At 37.5% G+C, this 20,101-nt stretch overlaps 1 protein-coding gene across 1 annotated transcript; it reads right to left on the bottom strand.

Moving 5' to 3' along the window:
- Positions 1-7,811: 7,811 nt before the first annotated feature.
- si:dkey-88e18.8 (major intrinsically disordered Notch2-binding receptor 1) lies at positions 7,812-13,289 on the bottom strand. Its single transcript, XM_063004592.1, has 4 exons — positions 12,537-13,289; positions 11,358-12,476; positions 11,082-11,258; positions 7,812-8,480 (listed from the first exon to the last, which is right to left on the bottom strand). The coding sequence occupies exons 1-4, from the start codon at positions 13,287-13,289 to the stop codon at positions 8,298-8,300; spliced, it is 2,232 nt and encodes a 743-aa protein (XP_062860662.1). The 3' UTR covers positions 7,812-8,297.
- Between the last annotated feature and the right edge of the window lie 6,812 nt (positions 13,290-20,101).

Here is a 20,101-nt window from a genome sequence, read left to right on the forward strand (position 1 = left end):
TTATTAAGCAATAATGTATATGATCCTAAAACAGAACAACAGTTTTAAAATAAAAAACAAACAAACAAACAAACAAAAAAAACCCCAGGACATCTGTTTGCAGGGGTGCCGAATGGTAGGGTGCGGTGGGGGGGCTTGGGGTGGTTTAAAACAATACTTTAGGCCAGTGACAGACTAAATTATTAGAACATTAGGTGTTTTTTGATATTAAATTATTGTACTATCATCATTAATAGAATATTTTAGAACATTTTTTTCTTTTTTACTTTAGGAAATTAAGCATTTTTAAGTCAATTATTTTGCCAAATTTAGGCTGCTTGTTCACAGCTTGTTAATAGCTAGCAAAAATATGTGATGTGGCCAAAAGTATGTGAAAACACAACCAAGGATTGCTGGACATTACAATCGAAAAGAACAAGCAGGAATTAAATTTTCCCTTACTTTTTTTTGGTTGATATAATAAAATTCTACACTCTTCTTTTTATGGGATTTTGCAGTGTGTAGGTCAAAAGAGCTTTGACCAAAAAGGCCTGGCTTGTAATCAGCCTGTCATATTTCCCACAAATGTTTAGTGAGGTTCACGTGTGTTTAATGATCTAGCAGTTCTGTTGGATATTGGGCTATGATGAGCTGTGTATTCAGCTATCTTTTCTTATCACTGAATTTGCACATCATTTTGAGCAGTGTGTGGAAATAATCTCGTGCCATCCTGCTCAGGATATGAAGCATCTTTATGTCCAGTGTATTCTTGCTGTGCACTCTAGCCGGATCAGTCAGTCACACAGTAACCGTCTTGGTGTTTAAATCAACTGCTGTGGTATTGTAGTGCTGTAGTGTTAAATAACTGTGTTTTTTACTTAATATGGCCCCAAAGTGCAAAACCTAAAAGTAAAAAGAAGTTGTAAAGTGCTTTAGGTAAAATTTCTAGACTTGGAACAGAAAAGTTGTAAGCTGTGGTTGGTAAAATGTTGTAACACCATAATACTGTTACAGTTATCTGCCTAATTTTACAATGAAACAATATCATAGGGATGTACTGTATGTATGTGTGAATAGGGGACTATTGCAATTCTATCTAGTGTTATAGAATTAGATGGTTGCACTTTTAATATAATAATATAATATGATAATAATCATTTACTTCATATAGTCACAAAAAAATTTCTTCTTAAATCAGTAATCCAAAAATTTGGATTACTATTGTCAAGTAAAGCTGTGTAAAATGATTAAAACGATATTGCTATTGACATTGTGTATATAGTAGACTTTCCTGTAGTAAAAAGTTCACTTTTCTATAGTAAAAGAGTGGAAATATGGAAAAAAATCAAATAGGGTTGGATGTAACTAAGTAGGCTGTGTGAGTGTGTGTGTGTGTGTGTTTGTGTGTGTGTTTGTGTGTGTGTTTGAAAGTGAGTAAGCTGCTAAGTGATGGTAAGTGCCTCTTTATCGATAACGGAACTACAGATTATAAGTAGACAAGAGATGTTTATGAAAGCTGAGTTTTGAAATATTAAAAACCACAGGAAGGGAAAAGTTGCAGCCTAGTAAAGTATTTAAGATCAGGTTACATGCAGGACGTTTATCTGCAGTTTATATCGCACCTTTAACCATAGCAATACCTTCCAAGTAGTGGTATAAAGCATGACAATGTAAAGACATGTGACAAGAAAAAACAGCATATATCGTCTTAGTAAAGACCACCATAACACACCAGAACATCATCTGCATTTTTCTTAAATTTAAGTTAATTGTTGAATATTTGAAAAAAACTTGGATTTCTCTTTTTACAAGAGACTCTACAAGTTTGTGCTAGATTTGATCCATGTTTTTTTTTTAGTTTAACCTCTTTTTCCCTAATCTAATTGTTTCCAACTGTAATTCTCTTGCCACTTACATGAACCCTGCGCTGGTTGAAGAGAGTTAAGACTAGACCTCTCACTAACAGCTGTTTTTGTCATAAGTCTATCGACCTTCCTCCCACAGGCACGGACAATTATGCCTTATTGGACACCTGGCCAGGTTGATAGTATCACCTGGAAACTTCAGAGTTTGAGATCTTGGTGGTGGGCTGCTGCCTTAGACCACTGTCCCACCCAAGCACCCTGATTATCTATGTTACCCTATTATGAATTTACAATATTCCAAAGAGCTTCCTGTAAAGCTACTAAATGCTTGGCTTTATCTGTCTGTAAGTGTCCCCATAAATGCTAAACAGGATTTAATGTTTCAATTAAACAATTGTATGCAGCCAGTGTTGAGCAAGGCCCACTGGCTGCCCCTGCGCTCTGACCCTAGCTTCCAAAGTAGCTCTAATATGGGGGTAAAATGTAATTGTACTGTACAAATGTATACGTATATGTGATGAATAAAGGCAATCCATCAGTCCTAGATTATTATTATTAACTTTAGATTATTATTCTTATAATGAGCATGGGATTAGTATTAGGTATCTGCACAACCCTTGTCCAACATCTCAGCCGGTTCTATCGGCCAGCGTGCGCCAACATAGACGTGATTGGCTATGTCTGGGAGTGGGAACAGGGATGGATTGCCCTGCAATGGATTAGCCCCCTGTCCTGGGTGTATTCCTGTCTTACACTCAGTGTTTCCAAAAAACTGGACCCACCACAACCATGAAAATGAAATGATAATGATAATGACAAAAGTCTTAGTAATTGCAGTAAAGTCTTATTTTTCACTGTGTGATTGTACTGGTTGGTTTCTACATTACATGACATCTGTGAAATGGCTCTTATTAATCACTGGCACTTAACTGGGACTTAACAAGCATCAGCTTGAAAAAGGGGGCAAATGTTCTTTCTATCTTTTTTCCATCTCCGCCTATTACCCACTGCTATTACCGCCTATTACCTCTTCTGTGATGTTACTTTGCAGAGAGCATGTGTTATTGTCATTGATCCACTATATCCATTTAACATCCCAGTGGGCTCATTTCTGCCAATTTTCAGGTTTGGCAAAACATCCAGTGAATGATGAGACACTCCTTTGATGAAGCATCCGCTGAGTTTAGTTGCAAGTGCTGCTGGTACGTACATTTAGATAATGTTTTTGTAAAATATAAAGTGCCAGAATACACACCTTGTACCCTTTTCCCAGATGGCCCAATGTTCACTCAGTCATGTTGAGAGCTGGAATTTGATAGTGTTTGGCTAGGAATCTTAAAAACTTGGGAAAATTAATCTGAAAGTGTTAATTACAGACAAGTTGGTAAAACATTGATATCATTTTTCCTACTACTATCCAATCTGCATGAAAGACTGGTGGAAAAGATCGATAGCAAATGTGGTCCTGAGCTCCCAGAGCACTTCCCTCTTACGCTAAAGCATAAACAGTGTTTTGTGTGTGTGTGTGTGTTTCGAGAGGGGATACCCCTTTATCTAAAGCCTTTGTAAATATTCATGCCAGACTGAGATTGCTGCTGAACTGAATTACACTAATGGGCAGCTCTAGCAACAGCAAACAGGATTTACCAGAAGCATTTCTGGCCATAAATTGTTGAATCAGCTTTTAAATGTTCATGTATGCACTACTGGAGACTTGAAACTTAAAGAAATGTCATAAAAGTTTTAAAACTTCTTAATGTGTCACTACTGATAAGCAAGTAAATACATTTGTAAAACTGATCATGTCAATAGCTTTGTAGAAAGGTCAGATTTCTTTGATTTTTTATCATTATTATTACTATTATTATTTATTGCTTTCTGAGTTTCTAAATTAGATTGTAAACTGATAATGATATTAATAAATGCAAACATCAGTTTTACCAAAAGTTACAGTAAAGCTAACTAACAATCCCCCCTGAACTGTTGTTTTTACCTCTTTTCAGGGGTTCCAAGTATTAATTAGGAGGATCAGACTCTCTCAATCACCCCTGTAATTTAAACCATGGTTTTATTTTTTTCTTTTATTTTTTTTATTGAGAAATCACTTTTTTATTTTACATGCAATAATGTTGACCCCAGCTGTATACTGTTCCAGAGTGTGTTATATCCAAAGAACAGAAATTTCCAGGCTGAGCTGGAAACATCTGGGGTGAAGGTTTCAACCCATTCCATATGCCGGACGCTGGACAAAACAGGGCTCTGTGGGCAAAGGCTAAAGAGGACTTACATAGACAAACCACATTCCTTCCGGGCTCTTTGAGAATGCAAATCAGTGTTGTGGTTATAGACATTCGGTGAAATGAAGTCTGTAAAAAAAGTGCACTTTACCTACAGTGAAACATGGTGGATCCATAATGTTGTGGGGCTGCTTTGCTGCCTCTGGGACTGAAGGCCTAAAATGTTTTACAGGAACAATTAAATCAGAGGATTATCAAAGCATTTTAGAGCTAAATGTGTTCCCAAGTTTAAGACTATGTTTGAGTCCTACACAATCCAATTAAAACTCATTGTAGAGAGCAAAAATCTGCTATTGGGGAAAAAAATCCCTGCAAATATTTAAGAGCTTGAGAGGAAAAGAGTGAAAAAACTAGCAGTAGAGAAGGGCAAGAAGCTCACAGATAGCTACAAAAACATTAGGATGTTGTCACTGTTGCTAAAGGGTGTGCAACCCAGTATTAGAGAAAGTTGCCTTTAATCATGTCTTTTACTGTGTCATGTACTGTGTTTCTTTTTTTTTTTCACATGACTGCATGTACTGTATGTTGACAGGTCTACTTTTTGTTGAATGTATTTGGACATGCTATTAAAATATTCTGATACAAAGCTGGTACATTTTCACCTATTTCTGAAGATAGTGGCTGGTTAAATTTAACAATCAATGGTGCCAATAATGTTGACCACAACTGTATACTGTTCCAGATAATCTAAGCAGAAATTAAGGGAGTATGTTATGTAGTTGTAATATTTTAGTAAGCAAATAAAAAGGAAATTAAATTACATTTTTTGTTTTGTATAGTGACAGTAACTCCAAACAGGTCTGGTAGCTAGCCTCGATTTAGCTAGTATTACAGCTATGATTCATATCATTACATTGTTGATAATATTTTTAATAGCAGCCAAACTTATCAAGTATTCCATAACCATGATCTTGAGCAGGTTGCATTAGCACACTCCGACTGAAGTAAAGACTAAAGTTTACTTTACACAATTTAGCCAAAGGTATGTGGACCCTACTCATTTTTGAGCATAATAACCACATTCCCTATATACTTCTTGGGATGAACTGGAACACTGTTTGTGAGCCAGGCCTCCTTATTCAACACCAGTGCCAGAGCACAACATTTTGCATTCACACTTCTCAAGAAGCTTGCTTTACTTTAGTTACAGGTAGAAAGATTTCATTGTTGGATGTAACTGGAAATACACCATATGTCCAGAAGTATGCAGACACCTAAACATCAGCTTGTTGGACCAACCATTTTAAAGCCATAGGCCTTTATATGGAGTTGACTATAACAGCCTGCATTTTCTGGGATGGCTTTCCAGGAGACTTTGGAGTGTGTCTGTGGGAAAAATGCATTTGTAGGAGGGTTCTTCAAAAGGTTTCTGTACTTAAAAAAAAAAAAAAAAAAAATCTATTTATTAAGAATTTCAACATCACTTTTCTACATAGTTAGCTTTCAATGCATTTTTCCAGCATCGTACCAACTGTTTAATGCCATCAGCAAAAATGATTTTGGTTGAGAGCAGTGGTGTATAGTAACGAAGTAATAATACTTCGTTACAGTACTTAAGTAGTTTTTTGGACTTAGTCTTTTAGTCTTTTAGAGTAGTCTTTCACTTTTACTCTACTACATTTCCTAAAGAAATTGTGTACTTTTACTCCGATACATTTGCTGTATGCGAATTCGTTACTCGTTACTACAAAATAAAACGACAATAATTTTTTAGCTAAATAATGTGAGATGTGTGACAGACTGCAGCAGGTTTGGCGAATCTGCGCTTGTAAATTACATCAGCGGTTAAACACATTAATGCGCAGATGCAAACGTTTTGTAAAAGCGCATCGTTCACTCAAACATACGGAATAATCGTCATTTCAGAATCTCCCCGTCCTACACACTGATGTAAGTTAGGAATGATTAACAAAGTAAAGCCACAGCACCATTGTTTTTATTATTATTATTAGCATTAACATTGTTCAGATATCTAGCTACCGATTACATTCGAACTACAAATAATAAAACGTTTCACTACATTTGTTTGTAATTAATTCAGTGCAGACATGATGTGTCCCATCATTTTTAAAAACTCACCTACAGACAAATATTTGCTCAGATGACTTCTGTATTACACTGACAGAGGAAACATTCATGGTGTTGAGGAACATGCAGCACGTCTTTAACCCTTTAATGCTCTCAACAAGAACTCAACTTTCAAAATGTTATGGATGATTTTTCAGCTGCTGCTTCAGGTTGACACATAAGTTAGAAATGGTGTTTTCTTAAAGTAAGAATACCAATATTTTTTACGTTTAACACACGCCAATCAGGGAGTAGATACAGCCCAAAAAAGATTATTTAAATACAGCTTATTTTACCCAGCTGTTTAGATTAAACTAATGGTTGAGCAGATCATTAAAGGGTTAAAAGTGCCACACGTTTAGTTAAACTTGCTTGAGTTTTGCTTTTAAACTAACTCTGCCAAAATTCAGTTGTTTTGGGTTACTGGGATATATACAGTATCTATAACTTGAATGTACTACCCAAATAAAAAAAAATGGAACAGTATAGAAAATGCAAATAAAATAGATGCAGTGTTTTTTACATTTACATCGACTCTTATTCCATCTTTTATGAACCCAAAATATTTCATGTTTTGTCTGGTCAACTTCATTCCTAACATACACATACATGCATTTTAAGCTACAACACATTCTAAAAAAAGTTGGAACAGGGCAATTTAGTCCTCGTAATAAGGTTAAAAAACAACTAAATTATGACGTGATTTCAAATAGGTGAACAGCTGATTATAATCACAAATTGGCACAGATCATGTTTAGATGGAAGGAAGAAAAAAGCTTGTTAAGGTGGTTTACAGGCTTAAAAGAACAATCTTATATTTTTCTAAATGACCGCTTCAGTTTATACTAACAGCATTTACTTTTACTTCTACTTTTAATACTTAAGTACATTTAATATCAAATTACTTTTAATACTTAAGTACATTAAACATCAGATACTTTTAGACTTTTACTCAAGTAATATTTTAAAAGGTGACTTTTACTTCTATCTAAGTAAATTTCTGGTAAGATACTTGTACTTTTACTCAAGTATGGCCTTCAGGTACTTTATACACCACTGGTTGAGAGCATAGCCACTGATGCACCGCTGGTTTTATATAATCATCGCATGAAAATCTTCTTCCTCTTAAAGCTTCTTTGAGCGGTCCAAAAAGGTGAAAATGAGATGGCACTAAATCCAGACTATAAGCTCTCTCAGTCTCTCAGACATGACCAATTACTACTCCTTCCTGACTTACAAATAACATTCCAGTTCACACTAACGGTGTTTAACAGGGTTAAGAGTTAATCCAAACCAAATCTTATCAACTTATGTCTTAGAGGACTTTGCTTAATACATATAGAAAACATCATGCTGGAACAGAAAACACATTTTTGAACTGCTGCCTCAAAGTTGGAGGCATATAATGGATTTTCTTTACAAATTTTATCCAACTTAGCAATCGGTGTGACTGAAACACCTAAACACGTAGTGATGCCCACTGAACATGTAGTGATGCCCACTGAAATACGTGTATTAATGAATTAAAGGTCTTTATACCATTTGCTGTAATATCAAGCAATTAAGTTAGAAATTGAGTTTAAAAAAACATTTATTTACTGAAGTGCATGTCTACATTGTACAATCTTTATTTTGCTGGCATGCTTAAGAACTAGTTTAATTAAAACAATGCAGTGCAGAATGAGAGTGTGTTCAGGTACAGAGTATGTGTAAATGTATTTACATTAGTTACATTGAGTGTGGGGCGGCACAGTGGCTAAGTGGGTAGCACAGTCGCCTCGCGGCAAGAAGGTCCTGGGTTCGATTCCCAGGTGGGGCGGTCCCGGTACTTTCTGTGTGGAGTTTGCATTTTCTCCTCATGTCTGCATGGATTTCCTCCCGGTGCTCCGGTTTCCTCCCACAGTCCAAAGACATGCAAGTGAGGTGGATTGGAGATACTAAATTGTCCATGACTGTGTTCGATATAACCTTGTGTGAACTGCTGAACCTTGTGTAATGAGTAACTACTGTTCCTGTCATTAATGTAACGAAAGTGTACAACATGACATTAAAACCCTAATAAACAAACAAACATTGAGTGTGAGTGTGTCTATGCAGTGCAAATCGGAATGACTATGATGAGGATGAGGATAACTGTGGCAGTAATGCTGATAGCAGTGACTCGATAACTCTGACTCCTGCTGCAGCGGGTGAGGGACTGTGAGCGCCGCAGGAGTGTGTCTGACACTGGAGTATAAACCTCATCCATCCAGAAGTCCATGGATTCATGGGTCTAGAAAACAGAGACATGGTAGTGAGGGCAGTGATGACCTGATGGTTACTATTGTTCAAAATGTTCAGGGTTTAAACCCCACAACCTGCCAATGTTGTGCCACTTTGGGTAAAAGTGTGTGCAAACTTTAATATGTAATACTAAAAAAATCTGCAATATAAAAATGAATTTTCTTTATATGCATGACCATAAGACACATGGTGTGGATTTTTTAAATCCATTATTTTTCATTGAAATAATGTAAGGAATACACATGATTCATCACATCATTCTACAGTTTGTTTGTGATCACATTTTAAACACAATTCATTTCACAATTAATGTTTTAGCATTCCAAAGTTTACAAAATCACTTGGTTTAACATTTCTTCATATACAACCATAATTATAAAAAGAGACAATACAAAATTTTAAAAATAAAAACAGAAAGCAGTGAAGACATGTAACATGACAGGTTGTGCTTCACGAGTAAGGTAAAACCCCGTACCTTCAAGAATGAAATATGAATCCAAGTGTAAGATGCTTGATCAAGATAGAACAATGCTCTGGCTAGAAAGCCACTAATTAAAAGGGGGATAAGCACAAATAAAAAAGTAACATAAAACAAAGTAACAAATGTGCAACCTGCAATGGAGAAAGTGGATAAAACAGGGATGGCGCAGAACTGAGAACCGGTTGTCACAGTATCACAGGTTCCGGTCATCGGCGAAAACCCAGTTCTCTGAAAGTGTAGTAAGCGGGGGGACAATGCATGAGCAGCCATCCAACACCACCAGCTGTGTCTGTGGGGCAATTCGGGCTCCCAGGGTGGTGCCCAGAAACAGTAAAGTGTGCTGGCATCATGGAAAACCAGACCAGAGCAGGCCAGGTTTCACGGTTTCAGAGAAAGGCACATTTGCCAGACAGAGGAACAGGCAAATCTGTGACATATAGATAGAAGCACTCCTGCCTAAAGCGAATGAATGCTAACGAGGTGCAGATGAACGTCATTTAAAAGGAACTGACACATTGATCGTAGGCCCTTTAGTGCGCCCTCTGACGGTCAAAAATGGCAATGCAGAAGGACACGACTCCTAGTGAGGCTCACTGACGAATTTATTAATGATTTTTGTTTATATATGGTAATTCTTAATTTAATGCCTGGAAAACAGTGCAAAAATATTGGGGCAGGAACAAAATAAGATTGATCAAACACCTGTTTTGAAACGTTCTCCTTGAGATGCTATCATGGTTGGGTATAAAAGAAACGTATTAAAGAAAGACTCAGTCATTTACAAGTAATGATAAGAGGAGGTTCACCACTTGTAAGTGAAGTTCAAGAACAATGGTCCTCAATGCATGACTGCACAGAGTTTAATTTATTATCTATAGTGTATAACATTATTGAAAGATTCAGAAGATCCAGAGAAATCTATGCGTAAAGAGCTAATCTTATGGGCTCAAGCTTATCTGATTGATGCAAAGTCATAATATGTGCTGTCATCCAACAAGTCAGCTTTATGTTTGGAATAATAGACATAACACAGTAGTAAACATGCCCCTTTCCCAACATGTTGCAGCCATCAAATTCAAAATGAGTGTTTTCATACAACAATTAATAAAATTATTTAAGAGCTTTGTAGCTTTTTATAATTTCTTTAGTCACTCTGATTGACTACATCATGGTTAGGATCACAACAGGTCTGGTTCTACCAGAAACACTAGCCACAAGGCAGGAATACCATTCCTGAGCTTTGGTCATCCCAAAACATAGCCAATTATATGTAGGTACCTGGCCACCCAATAGCGCTGCTGAGATTTGAACCTGGAGCTCACTGGTGGTGGACTAGCTTAATAGATCGCTGTGCCACCCAAGCGCCATTTGTCTGGATATTTAGACGTAATCTCAGAACCAAGAAGGACACTTTTCCTGACCTTGGCAAGAGACCACTCTAAATGTACTGTACTTTTTATGCGTTTCCCACAATTTTCCTCCCAATCTAGTTGTAACCATTTACCCGTTTGCATTTCGCTTTCTCTCTACTGATGCTGATTCCACTCCTGACCAAGGAGGGCTTTGACTAACGCACGCCCCCTTCAACATGTGTGCAGCAACCGACTGCTTCTTTTCCACCTGCACGAGGTGAGTTCACATGGGGATCAGTATCGCGTATGGAGAGTCACGCACTGATCTCCATTATCCCCCATCTCATTGTACAGACACCATCGATCAGCCAGCAGAGGTCGTAATTGCTGTAGTTATGAGGAATCCCCTTCGGCATTCTTACCCTCGAATGCCACAAGGTTAAATGACTTTACAGGACCTTTTTATATATAACAATGTACATTTTACTTACAGTTCTAGGTAAACATTTGTAAATACAAAAGTAAATGTATATTTTTTAAAGAATTTTCACAGGATGGGGCTTTTCACATTGGATTTTTTATCAGCCAACAAAACTGTAATAAATGTAAACAAAACTAACTTTAATAACAAAGACATTTCATTATACTCTCCATATTTTAAGTATTTTAGTTCTATTTCAGAGACACCCTCCCTCTGTGTAATGCACAGTCCTATATCATCATGGTATGGGACTGAAAATATGGAGAATAAGCTTACCTGCAGGTCAAGAGGCACGAGCTCAGACTGGCTCCAGGAAACTTTAGGGCGGTCAGTTGGACGCATGTTAGGATTCTGATCAGAGCTCTGCAGTGAAGCTCTGTGAGTGTGTGGAATGAATATAGAACTCTTTCTCTCCTGGACAGGTTGGACATCTTTCTTACACTGCAGCTCTGCCTGTGGTAATAAGCAGACAAAGACATAGCAGGGCAAAATAAACGTAAGCATTCATGTGCCAGGCTCATGTTGTGTGGGCATATACACCTGTGAACATACCTGTGAAGGATGAAGTGTGATTTGCTCCCTACTGTAGCTGACATTCAACTCACTGTGCTGTTCAGAGCCACTGCTTGCAGTGTGGTTCCTGGAATTGGGGTTTGCAAACAGTCCTCTGCGCTTGGCTGCCACCACCTCAGCCCTGTCCACACATAAACTGGGTCTCTTGTCTCCTTTCTGTTGGTTGCCAGCTCCTGGTGGAGGCTGTTGTTGTGCAGGCAGCGGCTCTATGTATGCGTGCACAATTTGTTCTCTTTCCTCCAGCCTCTTTAACGTGGTAAGGACCAGGGCTAGTTGGTCCCGCAGTTCCGATATAGGCTCCAGCCGCTGCTCGAGCTCTGTGACACGCTGCAGGAGCCGACCGACGCCCCATCGTACACCTTCCTCCGGACCCTCGAGAGAATGAAAAAGCCGTCGGAGCTTTCCCAAACGTTCACGACGCTCCGGCAAACCACCCGCGCCCCCTCCATCATGGGGTCCTCCTGCTGCCCCAGGGAGCACGGCCATCGATCCACACATGCTAATGTCATCTAGGAAGCGAAAGATTGCACTGATGTCATCCTCGTCTATATCAGTGTTATCAATCGAGAGTTTGTCACTTAGCAAGAGGCTTTTGAGAGCACGCCGATCTCCCAGGTCTGTTTGTGTGCCCACGCTAACCACGGCGTCAGCATCAGGTGACCAGTCGTACCATGCATCCAAACTCAGCCCGCTCAGACGCTTCAGGGTGTCATGAACCGACCTGACGATATATGGGTCAAACCCAGGGATGTCAAAACTACTTCCTTCAAAACTAATTTTATGTAATCCAGGTTTGCTTAGTCCAGATTTATCCAATGCAGATTTTTCCGATCTTGGTCGGTGAGGTTTCGTTTGGTCTAGTCCAGGTACTTCATTTTCAGATGCATCTGCAAGCCTGCTATCTATGTCCAGACTGTAGCTCTTGCCCATCAGGGCTGGACTTGGATGGATCCTCTCTATTACTGTAGGGCCAAAGTAGGTGGAGCTCTGCAGGTCATCCAGGCTTTTATGCTTTTGGGGGTAAACAGTCTCTGCATCAAGGGATTCCTCTGAGTCGTGGGTGTGCATTTGTAACGAATCGGTTAATTGTGCAGCAGGCTTCTGTGCTGATTGTTGGTTTGTATGTGCCATTGCATCAGAGTCGTTTGTGTATATGGCAGAATCAGAGTACGGATTTCTGCAGGCTTGAAATCTTACATCCTTACCCTCTTCCCTGAATTCGTCTGGGCTTTGCTCAGATAGTTTCCTGCTCTCTATGGGGACGAATGGTAACAGGTTGTGAAAATCCCCCTTAAAGACTCTCCTCTTGTGAGCACATAAGTGTGCGGGATCCACGTCTTCAGTGGCCACCGAGACCTTCCTGTCTGACTCTTGATTCCCAGTGCCACTGGGAATGTCCAAGGAGTGAGCTTTCTGCATGCTCCGCCGGTTGAGTGCGTGTAAGCCAGAGTGCATGGAAGCAAGTAAGTGCGGTGGAGTGTAATAAGTGATCAGTTTCTGAGTAGAGTCCTCATATTTACAGCCCGGTGCTATAGCCCCTCCTCTTCCTCGCAGCCAATCACGACATGCACGGTCCTGATCACAGGCCAGACAGGAGGTCAGGGAATAGTCCTTGTGTGTGGGAGGCAGACGGGTGTGCGTGAGCAAGTTGAACAGCGAGACCACATCTGCGGCCGCAGAGAGACGGTTGCTGCAGGGCAGGTGCAGCCGCTCGCGGAACAGCGTGGCTGGAAAACAAGGGTCCCGGCACGCAGTAGAGTACAGCAGACTCCTGAGCTCCAAGAGCGGCTGAAGTTCATATCGTCCGCTCAGATGCACACACACATCTGCATAGGACACAAGGGCACGGCATGCACCAAGAACTTCCAGAATCTCCAGCAGAATCAGAGCATCATCAGTACTGTCCGACATTCCTGCAGCAGATATGTAATCTATACTGGTACAAACTCCTCAGTGACTCACCCAGCCTCTTCCTCACATTCTAAATTGACATTAGACAAATAGCAAAACTCCAGTCTGGCAATTAATCATCCTTCTCAATGACCTGTCAGATCAAAGCCAACCACAAATTTTGTCAAATTAAAATGACATCTAGAAAAAAATAGATTTACACTAAACAAGACAAATACCTTACAATAAGCCTTAATAATTCTAATGACCTACCTACCTACTTTCCTATCTGATACACGACACATATGCCTCCCGAGGCGCTCCAGGATCAGCAAAATGCATTCAAATCACATTTCCAGAAAATACTTTCCATTACGATGGTCCCCACTGATATATGAGCTAAACAAAAGCGGCAATCCAAATTTCCAAGCTATCCAACAAAAATGTAGTTACCTCACCACAGCCGAAATCAAGTACATCACTGCAATGTGCTGACCTTATTCAGAGCCTTAAAATAGGCACTGCGTTTGCAGCACAGGAGTGGGGAGCATGTTTAGAGTGGCAGAGAGGAAATACAACTGGGAACAGCTGGAACTGAGATAAATTACATCATCAAAGACACAAACGTCATTGCACTGTTCCTAGACTTAGAGTTCATTCCCTTGAACTGAGGAAAAAGGACATCTGAAAAGTATCATGCATGAATTAATGAAGAGCTTTTACAAAAGTTAATAATAATACATATTAAATAATAAATGTTAAATAAATAACAATTAATTAATATTAATTTAATTAATAAAATTATATAAAAAGAACTGAAGCTGGTATTGATTGGAGTTACTTACTTATTAGTGGGCGGCACGGTAGCTCGGTGGGTGGCACTGTCGTCTCACAGCAAGAAGGTCCTGGGTTTGATCCCAACAAAAAGTTGTGACATCAGTATATCCTGAATTATTACATTAAATAATATAATAATATTATATAATATAATATTATCTGTTCAGTATTAACTCTTTTAACAGTCAACATTTAGTAATTTTTCTAGTTCTTTTTTCCAAAATCATATATGATATAATCTGCTGGACTAAAAAACAACAACAACAACAAAAAACAATTTAAATCATTGTAAATGATTAAAGATATATTTTATAAATAAATAAAAACACAATTATCTGTAATAAACCAGCTATTAAAATATTAAAAATATAGCCCAAATCTCTTGACACTATCATATAAATAAAATGTATGGGTTAGTAAGCAGAAATGTAATCACGTGATTGGAATTGTTTATTGTTTATGTTTTTTGCGTTTATTAGTGTAATTAATAAAAAAGAAAGAAAGAAATTGAGGAAATACAATTATAGGAAGGTACAGTTTAGCAAATTTACCAAATTGACTAAACAGGTGAGAATGTGACACCCTGTTCGGACAAGCACCCTGTCTAACGACAATTCTTGTCGCGTGTCCTGTGTTTTCAGGATAGCCCACTGGCCCACAATGACCCAGATCAACATAAAGTAGTTACTAAATAGTAATACATGCCTAATTAGCTTTCACTATACGTTCATCTATAACATTAATTTATTGCAAAACTATAGGACAGTTTGCTCATAAATTGTTGTCACATGAGACAACAGTTTTATAAACTAATTAAAACTATTTATGCATGCTAATTTAACAAATGCAACATGTAAGTTTAATTATTAAAGATCACATGGCTACAATAGCAATTATTTTGCATTATCATTTATTGGGCTGGTGTGAGGAACTGCCGCCTGAAAACAATGAGCACAAAACAGGGGGATTTATTACATTTACATTATTGTTATTATTAGTTATGTAGCCACAGTTAAAAATTATTGTGTAGTTTTGTCCAGAGTTAAAGCTGATTAGTGTGGGCGCTACACATCACCCTAGAACCTAGGTCTGAGCCTCTCTTGCCCCTGGTCTATGTCTGTAAGGAGTTTCTCCCTGTGTCAACGAGGATTTCCTCCAGTTATTCCAATTATCTCTCACCTCCAAAAACATGCAGAAGGCAAACAGTTTCCTCAAAATTTCCATTGTATTTAAGTGAGTAATTAAATACCTGTGCTCGAGTGGCACAGAGGTAAATTATGCTAGCTCACTATGCTGAGATCCAGCATTCTAACCCCCAGCAGCAATATTGGCCGATCGGACACTATGTCTGTGATGGGAGACCACAGTGTGAATGTATGGGTTCCTTGTGCCCAGTGGTTTTGGGTAGCAACAGATCCACCACAACTTCTGAGTAAGATGTAAAGACATTTTTACTACTTTACTACTTTTTTCCAAAGTTTTAACACCTTGTGTGTTCAGGGCCACATGTGGTCCAGTAGTATGTATAGTTTTTGTTTTTACGCAGTTAACATTGTTGTGGAGACTCTTGGATGCATGTCAGTAACATGACCAGCAGGAGAGAAGTTAGCAAGCCAACCTGCCTCTGCTGTTTTCTTAGTCGTACTATAAACATGCTCTGATCATGTTGTTTTAACTGTTCTGTTTCTTTGTATCCTTGGAATAATAGGAACAATTGAATATTGATCAGTGTGCATTCAAACTTGAAAGTGGTAAGTGTTAAGTTTGCACTTGGCCAATGCTCAGTTGCTAATATGGCTTGTGTAGTAACATAATTTAAACAAAGGGTCATGCAGTTCTGGTGTAATTTAGAGCAGCTCGATATTCTCTAAAAGCATTTTAGCAAGGAGTTTTATTTATTTATTTCAAGGGATTTTGTCCTCCTTTATTTCTTAGTCTGAATTACCCTGTGCACTCATGCGACCCCTGCCGATTGTGCCACACCTTTCATGGCCACAGACCACCGGCTAGCACATACAGTATAAGCACACTTTCTTTGACTTGGACACCAGTGGTGGATTATCACAGAGAATTCTCTTTGCATCACTTGTGCTCGACGAGAAAGTAGGAATTTCTGTTGCAGCAACAAGGAGATGATATGGCATTCATTTCTTAAGAAAGAACCAAGTGTGCCTGACGCACACTTTTTGAACAGTCCCAACTGACTCATTTTGAACAGTCCCAACTGACTCTTTTTTTAACATCGTAAAATGCAGTGTAATGCCAGAGCTTTGAAAGATGCATTAATGTTATTAAAATCATTATTATAAAACGGATAGTCCTAAAATCTGATCGGCTGAGCCGTGTTCGAAGCCGTTGTAAAATCCCCGATAGACGCACACCTATGACCACCTCACATCATTCCATATTAATACGCCACTGAAAAGAAAAAGTGAACGTTATGTTCGCCCTCATGTTGCCTAGCAACACTGTTAACGAACTACCTGGGGTCGCGGAAGAATGCTTTTTGTAAGTGTTTTTGTAAATAAAAACATTTATAAATTGAACATTGTTGTATTTTATTATATTTTATGTTGACTGCCGTTTTATACAAGCAATAAGCCACTCGAGACTTGATTTTATCACGGGAAAGACGTTTTAGGAATAACCTTCCCCGTGATAAAATCGCAGTAATGCACGGTCTCGAGTGGCTTACTGCTTTAATTAAAAATAAGTAAAATGAACCAGTGATGTAATTGTGTCTAATTAAGCAACTAAAAAGTTCTATACTCAACAACTACTGATTAATGTTGCAAGGTTGATTCTCAGGAATTGACAGACACTGTGTCATCATAATTCTTGTTGCCCATATTTTCGATGTTTATTTATTTATTAGGATTTTAACGTCATGTTTTACACACTTTGGTTACATTCATGACAGGACGGGTAATTGATAGTTACACAACATTCATCAGTTCAAGTTTTTAATGTCCAACACAGTCATGGACAATTTTGTATCTCCAATTCACCTTATTTGCATGTCTTTGGACTGTGGGAGGAAACCGGTGCACCCGGAGGAAACCCACGCAGACACGGGGAGAACAGAAACAGAAACTCCATACAGAAAGGACCCAGACCGCCCCACCAGGGGGATTGAACCCAGGACCTTCTTGCTGTGAGGCGACAGAGCTGTGCCGCCCTATTTCCAGTCCTGTGGCATTTTAAAGCTGTTTAGCTAACCGTTTCACTTTTAGTAAGGATTTATGAATGTGAAAACATGCAGTAAAGCAACAAATTGAAGTCGCAGCATGTATGTACGTTTTCATTAAATTAAAAGTGACATTACTATTTAGCGAAAAGTATGTGGATGCGTACTGAAAGTATTGTTAGACTCACCTTTACAAATCCACAGTCATTAGAGTAGTGAATTTTTCTAACCAAACGTTCAACCTCAATGAATATTTTCTAACGACACTCAAAACATCATACGTTGGCGCCACCTGCTGGTTATAATTGTGCTACTGCAACACGAAAACCCGAAACAAAAATCACTTTTATTTTATGAATGTGATATTTTAAAATCAACAATAAAATATCAAAATAGGTTTTGTTGAGAATATCTATATGACCCTATATGGCTAATTATTAATTTTATTGTTATATCATTAGACAATGTATATTTACATTTTCGGCATTTAGCAGAATGCGACCTACAAATTGTCTAGGTAATTGAGGGTTAAGGGCCTTGCTCAAGGGCCCAACAGTGGCTTAAACCAGCGATTCTTTGATTACTAGTCCAGTACCTTAACCACTAGGCTACAACTGTCCTATTATATATTATATAATATATCTTTAATTAATTTTATTAGTTTGTATAATATAAATTGATAAAAATGTTTAAAAGTGTTTTTTAGACACCAGATCTGTTCACAGTTAAAATGTACGAACATTCATTCATTTATTCATTCAATGTCCTTTTTTGCCACTGCTTTATCCTGTTATTGAATCTTTATTAAAGAAAAACATTTCAGTGTTTTCACTGATCAGCAAAATAAGAGTTAAAAGTTTTGTAAAACATTGATGTTACAGTGTTTAAAGACACTGCACAATAAGTAGGTGAATTGGTAACATAATTAGGTGAGGGGGTCATAATTAGGAAAAAAAAAAAAAGGATTCACCAAATGCTCAGTCTATATAATGAAAGCATATAAATTCCACCTGTTAGCAAGTATTGCAAATCCAGAACTCCAGAACTCCCATTTCTGTTTATAAAGACTATATTACACATCTGTTAATGGGTGATTCTTCAATTGGGGGAACTTTTACGTCCCTAAGTTATAAATTTGTGTTAAAAATACTTTATTACAAAACAAATATTTTAGGTACTAAAAAGATCATTCATTGCATCACGAAAAAAAATTACATACCAAAATAATTATGATTTTCATTTTTTATGATGATTTAAACATCAATATTTTGGCCTTGTCCCCAACCCATACTTTAAAACTTCTCTGCTGTAATAAAATGTTAAAAAGTGATCAATTCATTATAAAAATCACAATATGAGTTTTATAATAACTTAAAAAGAAACAAAATGTATTTTTTTTTTATATTTGTACAACCTATGCATATTTTTGAGCAATATATTACTGTCCCCAGCATTATCGTCATTACCGTAACAGTGTATGGTTTCTGTAGGGAATCATTTGAAGGTAACACTTGTTTATGTTGTAACCATGGAAACAAAGACTTGCAAGGAAGCACATGCCAGCCATGAGAGAAGATTAACATTTTAAAGTCTGGAAATGTGAGTAATTTAATCATGTATTCCTCCTGATCATAGAGTATATTTATTCAGCGTCATTACCATTTACATCAGTATGGCAGTACTTTACCAAAAAAAAAAAGACATTTACACATTATTTATATGTATTTAAAGTGCATCTTGTACTAGCTGTTGACTAGCTTTAGCAAATCCATGGCCTATCTAGTTTTTTTCTTAAAAAAAGTAAAAATTGTCATTACCACAACACGTCATTACCAACACATAATGACATTTTGCTATGCCACTTCACAAATAAATATGAAATATTAAAATTCTATATAAGCTCAATTGTAGCCATCATTAAGTCTTTGCTTTAGCATTATCTTGACATAATTAAAACTAAATTATTCCTAATTTTATTTTTCAAAAGTTAAGATGGTCAAAAGAGCCCGCAATTGAAGAATCACCCTAATATTTACTGCAACGAACACTTTACAACAGTTTAGTTTATTACATATTACATATCTCTTCTAATTACATAGTGTGTACAACATTATCTATCTATCTATCTATCTATCTATCTATCTATCTATCTATCTATCTATCTATCTATCTATCTATCTATCTATCTATCTATCTATCTATCTATCTATCTATCTATCTATCTATCTAATAAATAGATAATGTGTCCACATACGTTTGGCTATTTCGCCTCATAGTGTGACTTTTTAGTGCTCACAATTCTGGAGTTTACTATAGCATAAACAAAAACGGTGCATAACACCCCTACATCAAGATATAAACTTGAACTTGAGTCTCCACAATGTCAAAATACAGGAAATGTTTTTGTTAGCGTTACCATGGGTGTGCTTTGAAGTGTAATTACATGAATGCTTTGATTCATTATTGTCTTGTTTTGTTCATAGCTTGTTTAGGTCTGTTGGTGAGTCACCAAGTTACTTATTAGCCATATAAACTAGGGAGTATGCCTATCTCAGAGAACAACGGAGAATCAACTGATAATCCCATTTGAATAGTGGAATCAGTCCAATAAACATCATTTGAGGATTGTAAAAAGGTCAGTGGCAAATACACTTGTGTGCAAATGTAGAGCCCTATTAGCCAAACTGCTTATCCAAAACTTGCTTTTCTGCAGATGTAATGCAGATTTTTTATATTTAACATATTTAAAATGTGCAAAATGCATCCCTCTAGTTGTAAAGTCTTATAACTTAATTAACTAACTTGACTA

This window comes from Trichomycterus rosablanca, chromosome 11, assembly GCF_030014385.1.
Source record: "Trichomycterus rosablanca isolate fTriRos1 chromosome 11, fTriRos1.hap1, whole genome shotgun sequence".
In the NCBI taxonomy this organism is placed as follows: domain Eukaryota; kingdom Metazoa; phylum Chordata; class Actinopteri; order Siluriformes; family Trichomycteridae; genus Trichomycterus; species Trichomycterus rosablanca.

Excerpts from the sequence above, each read along its gene's own strand:
- si:dkey-88e18.8 (XM_063004592.1), bottom strand. The coding sequence starts at position 13,289 with ATGTCGGACAGTACTGATGATGCTCTGATTCTGCTGGAGATTCTGGAA. Across the intron at positions 12,477-12,536 it reads GAAATCCGTACTCTGATTCT|CCTGCTGCACAATTAACCGA; the intron begins GCCATATACACA and ends TCAGCACAGAAG. Across the intron at positions 8,481-11,081 it reads TCGTGCCTCTTGACCTGCAG|ACCCATGAATCCATGGACTT; the intron begins GTAAGCTTATTC and ends TCTGTTTTCTAG.